Raw genomic sequence first — 11,153 nt, forward strand, 5'->3', positions numbered from 1 at the left:
AAGAGAGTGAAACCAAGTTTCTCTTTGGAGACTAAGATTTTGAAGCTCCATCTCACAAACTTTGGGCATGTAGACAAGAGGAACCAATCTTTGGAGATGAACATCATGGTTCAGAAGGGTAGAGAGACAGTGCAGAAAAGGAAGAGTCCAATGAGATATATTGTTACAGTAACTAGGGCAATGGGGGTGGGTGTGTCAGAGTCAGTGAGACTGGCCCAGGACCGGGCAGGATTCAGAGCTGTTGTACATGGGGTCGCTATGAGTCACAGGTAATTCAACGGCACATAACAACAACAACAATCTTCATAAACAGATTGTCAAGACTTTCTTCCCAATTCATTTTGATAGGGGGGTTTTGTTTAAATATGTTCACAGTAGGTTTTAAGTACTGTTATTTTAAATGATGATGGCATAATTTCCACCATCATAGCAACTCCCAAACCATCACAAAACAACAAGCTTATAGGTGGTTTGAGTATGATAGATATACTTATTTAATGAATAACATTCATAAAAAATGAGGGGGGCATTTTGTCATATCAGGTCATGGATTGACATCCATGCCATTGTTATGCATGTCATTTGATTCATGCCTTATAATAAGAGAAAGACAAAGGGACAATAACTAAACAAATGAGGGATTCCCCCTTTCTATTTTATCTCATTTTAGCTGTCACTTAATATCATATTTACAATTTCATTTTATGCAATTACAAACAGTAAAATATTTGGAGAACTTATGTACTACTGCATATCCACTGTAAGGAAAGCTAATACAGTAAATTCTCATGTTATATTTGTTGCAAGATTAAAAAAAAGAAATGGAAAAAGAAAGACATAAAAAATGATAGAGAAATAATTGCACAATTAAGATAAATTATTCTTTATCAACTAAATAATTTTAATTGAACTCTATTAGAGTGAATTTTTGTGTAAGGGTAACAATTCATCAGAGATGCTAAAGAATTTCTTTCAGCAAAGATTCTCTCCATTGTCATATCTAAGCAAGTCACTGACATCTATGATACTCTAGTTTTATGAAGTGCACAAAGAAATCTCATGTATAAACAAATTTGGAAGCAGGAGTAGCACCCACTTCCTAAACAACATGCCTCTGGAAACCTATGAATTTTGATAAATGACGATAGTTAAGACTTCACGCCTTTTGTTCATAAGGGTTGCCATGAGTCATGCTCGACTTGACAGCAATCAACAACAACTTTTCTTACATGCTTTCAGCTTAACGGCACACGGCTCTAATTTTCAGATTCCAAAATAATTTGGTAGATCTAGCATGTGTAAGCTCTGGGGGTGTATAGCAACACAAAGGCCATATCTTTTTGAGGGTTTTAATTCACCAGTGACTCCTTAGAAGAAAGATGGACAGTCTCCTTCTGTGTGATTTACAGCCTCAGAAACCTACTGTAAATAAGCAATAAGTTGGTTCTTACTAAATGGCATGATTTAGTAAGTGAGCAGGTTTATTCATGTCCTAGAAGTTTATATTCAGAAATGCCCTTAATGTATTATTCAGAATTTAAAGAAAGAACAACAAAACTTCTGAAAAATAGGGTAAGGGTAATTTTCAACACCGTGATGGTGTATATCAGAACTAAGCATTAGTTCTTATTAACAGTGAATATTAATTTGTAATTAAATATTAATAATGAATATTTTATTAATAATGAAAAATATAACCTAATTTGAATGTTAATTTTTGTTTTATTGTTTCCTATATTAGTGAAATAGATAAATAAGTGTTTTAGGTAGAATACTGATAATTTTTTACACTAAGATTCAAATGTTATTGGTTTATGAAGAATTAAAAGTATACGATCTTGAAGCAACAATTAAGAATCTGATGTAGTTGTTTTATGTTTCTTGATATGGTTACTCTTTCTTCAGATTCCAGTCTTGGAGGCAATCCAGTCACGATAAGAAGTCACTCGAGTATATACACCTGGCTTATTTTTTTGACCACATCCTTTACCCCAGCTTACTATTCCGACAAGATGCCAGATATCTCTGGAGTCCGGGTAAACTAATGGTCCACCAGAATCATTCTAGAAGAAGAAGGGACCATAAAAGAATTATGATTAAAGTAATATGAAAGTAGATATTCAGAACAGATTTTCAAATTTACATGGTCTCTAGACTTCTTGGAGGCATGAAGCTTGAATTAACCCTGGAAATATTACCCTTGTGTAATCTTAAAACATTAAAGCAAAAATATATCTTTAAAGTCCCTTGAAAACCAAATGATAATTTAGCTTAACTTGAAAAAATATAGGACGCTCTGATGGCCTAGTGGTAAGGAGTTGCACTGCCCACTTAAAGGCAGCTAGTGTAAATATACAAGCCACTCCACTAAAGAAAGATGGGAAATATCCTCCCATGCAATTTACAGCCTCTGAAGACACACTGTAGGGTCAGCTATGAGTTTATTCTCACTCTGTGGCACATGCAATTAAAAAAAAAGTCTACATTTAAGCATTATGCTTTTTAAGGCTATTAATAGGATTAAACTGACAACAGCAATTTGGAAGATTGGATTGTTCCTTAAGGGACAGTCAAGTTATGTTAATGGAACAAACAACTCAAAAAAGAGTGAGAATGGTTAAAAAAATTTTTAAATGCCATTAAAGTTTCTAAAAGGTGTGTGTGGAAACTAGTTATTTGTTCTGTTTGCTGTGTATTTCTTAACAAGAAAAATGAAACAAGTGATAGAAAAAAGAATTTTATTTTTTATCACATCACAGAAATTTTTTTTTGCCTTTTCTCTGGAGTTATCAGTACCCAGTGGACTCCAAAATCAGACAAGCCTTTTTGGGCTTAAAATCTGGGAACCTTGTATTTATTAAAGATGTAGTATCTGAGCTGTCCGATGTTAGATCAGTCACACCAGGAGTTAATGTTTTATGGATCTAGCCTTTAATATGGAGGGTATTAAATCTGTGACATTTCTCTGAGCTTATGTCTTCCTAAAAACCCTGTGAATAGGTTGATATGTGCACATGGTAAATCTGCTAGATCTCAGGATAAAAAGTGGTAACATTCTAGATTTACAAGCAAACTACTCTTGGTTGAGTACAGTCAAGTCGGAACCGATCCGTAGCTGACCTTCTGGTGGCTTTTTAAAGGGGGGAGGATATTGCCCATCCTTCTCCTGTAGAGAAGCTGGTAGAATCGAACCAAGTGCATTCAGGACTGCACCACAGCTTATCTTAGAAACTCCTCAGTATTATTATTGTTTACATTCCTAGACTGAAAACTTCATGATGTTTGGAATTGTGTTCACTGCTGCATCCTTACCATCTCTCACGAAGGGTTTAATGGTTTATCAGTGGGTTGCTATAAGAATCTACTGGGCACAAAAAAAATGGGTCTTTTTTCATAGAAAATTTTACTTAGTAATTTTGAAAAAAATTATTCAATAATATATCTAAACATACCTGACAGGAATCAGATTCTCCTGACATAAATCCAGCACAAAGCATTGTATCAGTCACCATACCAGCAAGAGCATAAGGAGCATTGCAATTTTTATTGTCAATAATCTTGACCAGGGCTTGTTGCAGTGTCCCTGGAAGGGGACCTATAGGAAATAAATGATGTTTTATTTATGAAGCTTATCTTTCTCTTTTGGGGGATAAAAAAAATTTATGGAGTAAAATAGTTTCTTTTAGTTGCCAAGAGCTAGATCAGACCTAAGCAATATTGATGTCTTTCAGATATTTATTAAGATGACTGCCTCACACATGATTCCAGTATTCCCATCTTCAATTTTCATAAATATTACATAAATTGAAGGCAATGCCATGGGTTTTTTTCCTTCCATTCAACATTAGTGATTTTTGGGTTTTTGTTATACATATTGAACAGTTTGCTCACTAGGAGTCGTACTCATCTTGGCAGCACCTAACAACATTGAATAATTAATTTCATGAGTGAGTGATTGTGTAATTAATTATTGCCATAAAACTATTACATTTTTTCAGAAAAACTTACCATTCATATAAAGGGTCCCCCATCCTGTCACTACAACACTGTCATTTTCCTTGAGTTGCATTTTGGCTTCTGGAAGACAAATCTTACGAACATACTTTGTAAAAACAACTTCTTTCTCAAGTTGCACAAGAGCAATGTCATCATGAAACGCAGAACTGCTATAATTGTCATGAATAATTATGTTTTGAACTTTCTGTGTCAGATATGGTTTATTTACTATTGTTCCAAAATTAACAGTCCAGTCTTCTGAATTATTTTTCCTAGAGGAAAGAATTAAATTAATATACACTTAGTGTTCTTAATTTGTGATCTCAGCACTTGAAGGCATGGTGTTCTCAGTGTTGTACTATAAATCCCTAGAACCCTTAATTTAAAAAATGTCCATAGCATAAGATTATTATAAATTTTGCAGTCACATAAAAACATTATTATGTGATCTTTCAAGCTAGAGTCACTGATGCTTTTGCATTTTGACATCTAATTATATTTTCTTATCACTTTTCATTGAGTTTTTTTTTTCTCAGGTTAGGATCTGTCATCTTGTTTTATTATTGTCTTTTCTCTCTTATAATGTAGGGATAGATGTTTTTGTTGTTATTATTTTAGATATTAAGGCCTTCATTTTACAAAAACGCTTAGAACAATCTGTCAACAGAGAACTGCCAGATGTGCAGGCTGGATTTAGAAGAGGTCGTGGTACTAGGGATATTATAGCTAATGTTAGGTGGATCTTGGCAGAAAGCAAAGAATACCAGAAAAATGTCTATCTGTGTTTCATTGAATATGATTATTGACTTTTGTCTGTGTGGATCACAACAAGCTATGGCTAACTCTGAGAAGAATGGCAATCCCAGAACATTTGATTGTGCTAATGCGAAACCTATACTTGGACTAAGAGGCAGTCATCAGAATAGAGCAAGGAGACACTACATGGTTCAAAATCAAGAAGAGGGTCCATCAGGGATGTATTCTGTCTCCATACCTTTTCATCTGTATGCAGAACAGATCATCTGAGATCCTGGGCTGTACGAGGAGGAATGTGGCATCAGGATTGGTGGAAGAGTCATCAACAACCTGTGCTATGGGGATGACATAACCCTGATTGCTGAAACTGAGGAGTACCTGAGGCGTTTGCTGCAGAAGGTCAAGGACTGCACCCTCCAATATGGATTGAAGCTCAACATCAAGAAAACAAAGATTCTCACCACTGGGCCAACTGGCAGCATCAGTATGGATGGTGAAGAGATTGAGATAGTTAACAGTTTTAGTTTACTAAACACTCTTGGTACCAGCAGCCAGGAAATCAAGAGACAAATTGCATTGGAAAAGTCAGCGGTGAGGGACCTCTCAAGAGTACTGAAGAGCAATGACATCAGGCTGGAGACTAAGGTGTGCCTGATCTGGGCTATACTCTTCACAATTATGCACTATGCATCAGAGAGTTGGACAGTGAATAGGGATGATAGAAAGATAATTGATGCCTTTGAGCTGTGGTGCTGGAGAAGAGTGTGAATATATCATGGACTGCTAGGAGAACAAACAGGTTTGTCCTGGAGAAGGTGAAGCAGGAATGCTCCTTGGAGTCAAGGATTCTGAAGCTTCATCTGACATACTTTGGGCATGTTGCAAGGGGGGACTGGTTGGTCCTTGGAGAGGGACATCATGTTTGGGAGAGTGGAGGGACGGTGCAAGAGAGGACCCCTGTATGAGATGGATCGATTCTGTGAGCGAAGGGTGGGAATGAGTGTGTTTGAGATGGCAAGGTTGGCACAGGATAGAACGGTGTTTAGGGCTCTTGTACCTCGGGTCGCTGTGAGTAGCAAGCAACTCGATGGCACATAACAATAACAACAACTCTTAATCAATCATTTATTCTAAAGTCTTCAAGTAACTCTCCCCCCTCAATGCGAGTACTTCCTAAACTTCATTCCTTTGGAATCTACTCAGACTTCCACTTCCAGAGATTTATTTAAAAGATCTAGCATGAGCCTGAAGGACCTGCACTGTTAACTAGAACCCTCTCAGTTGGACCACAGTTCATTGGCTTCTATTTTGTCATTTAGAATTGTCTACATTGACTCAGTGATTGGAGTAAGGGGTACATGTGTCAGAGACAATAAGGTTGGCACAGCATAGAGCAGAGTTCAGAGCTGTTGTACATAGGGTAGCTGTGAGTTGCAGGTTACTTGATGGCAAATAACAATAAAACAACAACAGTAAAGTATAGCTGAAATATTTGTCTATATTTACTGCTGTGTATTTCCACAAGTTCTATCTACTCAAAATTGTGTTTTCATGCATTTTAATACATATTATTTTCCTTTTCCCACACTCTATCAATCAAATCTTGTATCATTATGGTCTAGATCAAATCTTACCATTTTCTATCTAAACTGAATGTGTACTTTTTCTCACATTTCCAAAGAACGAACTTACTATATAAAAACCACTATACTATACTAAGACTTTTAAGTCATAACTCTGAATTTTCTTCAACTAGATAATGAAGAAGACCATATAAATGACTAGTAACAAATACACTTGAGTTTGCATTAAATTTGGGTTGCTTAAGATCTGCGTAGTTTTGACAAAGTTAATTCTCTCTGTGAGCTCTAGTTTGCTCAATTTTAAATAGGAGAAAATTATACCTTCCATGCAGAATTGTTGTTAAAAGTAAATGAATTTATATTAAAAAGACAATACCAGTCCAAAATAGCTATTTGGAAAATGTAATTGGTTTTGCAAATTTTCCTCCTTGTTGCCAATTTAGATGTCTTTCACGTACAGTTCCAGTGAACCTTCACATATGCTGGTTTAACATTCAACAAAAAAAATCCATTGCTATCAAATCTCTTTCTACCTATAATGACCCTATAGGACAGAGCAGATCTGTCCATAGGATTTCCAAAAGGATAACCTTTCAGGAAGCAGACACCTTATCTTTTCTCTCGGGGTTTATACAACTTGCTGTTTAGTTAGCCAAATTATTTAACCCTTGGACAGTAGGGATCCTGGATCTGGTTTTTGTTTTGTGGGGGGGTTTTTTTGTTTGGTTTTTCTTTGTTTTGTTTTATTTTAATACATAGTGGGTTTAAACAACCTGCCTTTTAGTTAGCAGACAAATTCTTTATCTTTTCAACCTGTATGCAGAACAGATTATCCAAGAGGCTGGGCTCTATGAGGAGAAATGCGGTGTCAGGATTGGTAGATGATCTATCAACAAACTGTGTTATGCAGATGACCCAGCCCTGCTTGCTGAAACTGAGGAGGATCTGAAGCGCCTGCTGCAGAGGGTCAAGTACTGCAGTCTCCAATATGGATTGAGGCTCAGTGTCAAGAAGACAAAGATTCTCACCACTGGACCAATTGGCAGCATCAGGATGGATGGTGAAGAGATTGAGATTTTTCACAGCTTTAGTTTGCTTGGCTCCATGATCAACACTCTTGGCACCAGCAGCCAGGAAATTAAAAGATGTATTGTGATGGGATAAAGAGCAACGGTGCGTCTCTGGAGACTAAGGTGCATCTGGTACAGGCCATGGTCTTTGCAATCACGTGGTATGCATCAGAGAGTTGGACAATGAGTAAGGAGGATAGGAGAATTGATGCCTTTGAGCTGTGGTGCTGAAAAAGAATATTGAGGGTACCATGGACTACTAAGAAAACAAACAGATTCATCCTTGAGAGGGTTAAACTGGGCGCCTCCCTGGAGGCCAGGATTCTGAGGCTTTGTCTAACATACTTTGAACATGTTGTCAGGAGGGACTGGTCCTTGGAGAGAGACATCATACTTAGTAGGGTGCAGGGACAGCACAGTAGGGGAAGGCCCTCTATGAGGTGGATTGATTCAGTGACTGGGGTAATCAGGATGGGTGTGTCAGAGACAATGTGATTGGCACAGGACAGAGCAGAGTTTAGGGCTGTTGTACATAGGGTCGCTATGAGTCGCAAGCGACTCGACGGCACATAACAACAGCAACACCTAGATATCAGAGATCCTCTTAGCACCTAGGAACACTCAGATCTGTACCACGAATCCTCCATATTAGAAAGATTTTTACACTTACTTTGCAAAGCAATGAGCTGCAGATAATAGCCATTTGCTGCCGATCAGAGAGGCACCACAGTGTTGTTTACCTTTCCACTGTAAATCGGCCTGCCATGGCCATGCCCCTTCCAGAGCTCTTTTTCCATTCACAATTCGGTTATCTGCTTTGATACTATTGGTCAGTTGTCTTCCACAACCTGAGGATAAGATTCATTAGCACTACAGTAGATATCTTTGATGATTCTTTTAAAGCAAAGTATTTTAAAACACATTATTAGTTACTATTAAGTACATTCTATTCATGGTAACCCTTTTATGATATAAAGTAGGGATGCTCCATGATGGATGTTTTCAAGCCTGTAACCTTTCCAGAAACAGATTTCCCTGTGTTTTGATGTGTCCTGTTTTTGTTGCATATCATGTAGTTGTAATCGATTCATAGCTTTCTCTATAGCAGATTTTTGGAGATAGTAAATCACACAGGAGACTGCTCATCTTTCACCTGTGGAGCAGCTGGTGGATTCAAACTGTATAATTCTTCGTTGACAATGCAATTCCTTACCACTAAGATATTAGAGCTCAAATTACCTATCTTTAGGTTAAGAGTCCAATGTAAACCACTTGTTTCCTCTAAATACATTTATTAAAACAGATGAGGGAGAGAACTGTTTAAAAGGGATATATGATTAGGTATTATTGTCATGACAGGAGTCCAGAATGAAGGCAGCATACTGGAGTGCACTTGGGGGTGGGGTAGGGATTAAATAACAATGAAAGAATTTTTCTTTTACATGGGCAGGGAGAAAAGTGTAACAATGAATGAATGGAAATCCAAAGTCTCTGTAAACTTTCACTCAAGCTAATTTTAAAAAAAGAAGTCTAAAAAAAACACCTGAAAACCTTCAATGATTGTTCTACACCTTCTAAATGGTGCTGTTTTATGTGAAATGTACTCTGACATTAGTAACCTACTCTATTTTTATTTCAGTGACTTCTACTGACAGTTGTTTCCAGTCTCAGGGGTGTTTCAACCATTGTCTTTTCTTAAATAACAACATTGCATAATAGAAACACATATATAATTCTAAGTAGATGCAAACTTTCTGAAGGTGGAGACTACTTCATTAACATCTATGTCTTATATAAGATATTCACCAGCTGCTCTGTTGGAGAAGGATGGGCAATCTCCTCCCAAGAGATTGTTGTCTTTGTTGTGTACCATACAGTGAGAACCATCCCATAGCTTACCTTCCAGTGTGTTTTCAGCAGCAGTTAATCTCACTGGAGGAGATTGCCTATCCTTCTGCCGTGGAGCAGCAGTATTGCAGCACAGCTTCTTGCCACTATGCCACCAGAGGTCCTCCCAAGCAATTATTGCCTCTGAAAACCCACTGCAGGGTTAGCTATGGGTCATTTCTGACTTGACGACACACAACAAATTACTATTTTTTAAGGCACAATGTAGACAATAGATGTTTAATGAATAAAGACATAAATAGATTGTGTTATTTCATGGGCCTCATATTGATCCTCTAAAAATAATTTACTTTACAGTTACAACATTGTTTTTATCTTATAAGAATTGCTTTTAATATAGCCTAGTTTTGTATTTTCCTCTTAATATGTCCATTTTTCTTGAATCTTTGATTTATATAGATATTTTTCTCTAATAAACCAATTTTTTAATCCATTCTCATTTCACTTCTTTTGTTGCAACTCTTTATAAGTTTGAAAATATATAACACATACAAGGGATTTTTTTCAAAAAGAAATTCCAGATATATATCTAATTTTGAAAAAAATACTGTGAATTTATATATGATGGTGTCTTCAAGCTCCCTTTTTAAGAAAATGGGGAAATACTTATAGATGAGTTAAATTCACAATAAAATGTCTTAACTTACAGTTATTGGTAAATTTTTCAGCATTAGTCTTGCTGATTTCTGAAACAAAAAATTAAAATACAAAATTGATTACTTATTACCAAGCAATTGACTCCAAACAAAGGCTGTTAAAGATTGCTCCCTAGTCAATGATAGATAATACTTAACTATTCAGATTAGTTTGTATATTTGTATGCCAGGCCTTCTCATTCCTATTTGTCATCTTTCCACACTTCTACCACGAATTATAGACAAAAGGAAAAGGAACTAAAAAATCCAAAGTTCCCAGTTTTATGATACTGTGGCAAAATAGTAAAGTAGAAAAGGGATATATTCTTACTGCAAAAGAGTTGAAGAATTTTCTTTGATTTCTTTCTCTTTTAATTTCTTTTTTTTTTTTTACTCTAGAATATTGAGTACTTTCCATATTTCAGGGGAAATAATTAAAATAAAATTACTTTTCACAGAGCCTAATCCACTTTTCAGAGCAATCATTTTATTAAATCTTCTTTATTTGTTAGAGATATTAGGGAGAAAGAGAGAGACAAAAACACTAAAGAAATTCTAGAACATACTGACTATACTCCCCAGCAGATTTGGGCAGTGATGTACAACTCCCTTTCCCAAACAGCTACCTACAGAAAGTATTATTCACTTGAGAAGCTCTACTGAACTCTCACTTCTTTTTAAATTTTATTTTTGGTGGAATTGAATACACAGCAAAAAACATATACCTGTGCAATAATTTCCACATACACAGCTCAGGGACATTAGTTACTTTCTTTTGCTTACGACATTTTTACTATCTCTACCAAAATTATTTCAACTCCATTTACTTAGCCTCCTGGCCCCTTTTGGTGGAGTTCCCCGATTAGAACAAGCTTGGAAACAGGAGTGGCATCCACTTCCGAAATAGCTTGCTTCTGGATACCCTATTAATCTGGAGAAAGGATGAAAGTTATACAAGTGTCCAGGTCTTTCATTCATAGGATCGCTACGAGTCACCTACGACTCGACGGCACTTAACAACAACAACAACATAGAGAGAGATCAGTTGCCCTAGTACACAGAAAGTGACGCTATCAAGCCAAAGGTGGCTGACTCTAATCCGCAGCCCTCAGACATGTCTTTAATTGATTTTGGTGAAACATTCTTCTAGGTCATATAGCCCTGATATGTCCACTTGCTGTACAGAGGTAACTCGTGGTTGCTGT

The 11,153-nt window shown here is 36.5% G+C and overlaps 1 protein-coding gene across 1 annotated transcript in view; it reads right to left on the minus strand.

Moving 5' to 3' along the window:
* Nucleotides 1-1,901: 1,901 nt before the first annotated feature.
* TMPRSS11B (transmembrane protease, serine 11B) overlaps nt 1,902-11,153 on the minus strand; it is a 20,035-nt gene continuing 10,783 nt past the window's right edge. Inside the window, exons 6-10 of the mRNA XM_006896832.1 lie at nt 9,961-9,999; nt 8,076-8,253; nt 4,009-4,268; nt 3,453-3,595; nt 1,902-2,063 (exon numbers count right to left, since the gene is read on the minus strand). Coding sequence (XP_006896894.1) covers nt 1,902-2,063; nt 3,453-3,595; nt 4,009-4,268; nt 8,076-8,253; nt 9,961-9,999 — 782 coding nt within the window. The remainder of the gene's footprint in view (nt 2,064-3,452; nt 3,596-4,008; nt 4,269-8,075; nt 8,254-9,960; nt 10,000-11,153) is intronic.

Source organism: Elephantulus edwardii, unplaced genomic scaffold (assembly GCF_000299155.1).
Source record: "Elephantulus edwardii isolate Elephantulus edwardi_28Jun2011 unplaced genomic scaffold, EleEdw1.0 scaffold00192, whole genome shotgun sequence".
Lineage (NCBI taxonomy): Eukaryota > Metazoa > Chordata > Mammalia > Macroscelidea > Macroscelididae > Elephantulus > Elephantulus edwardii.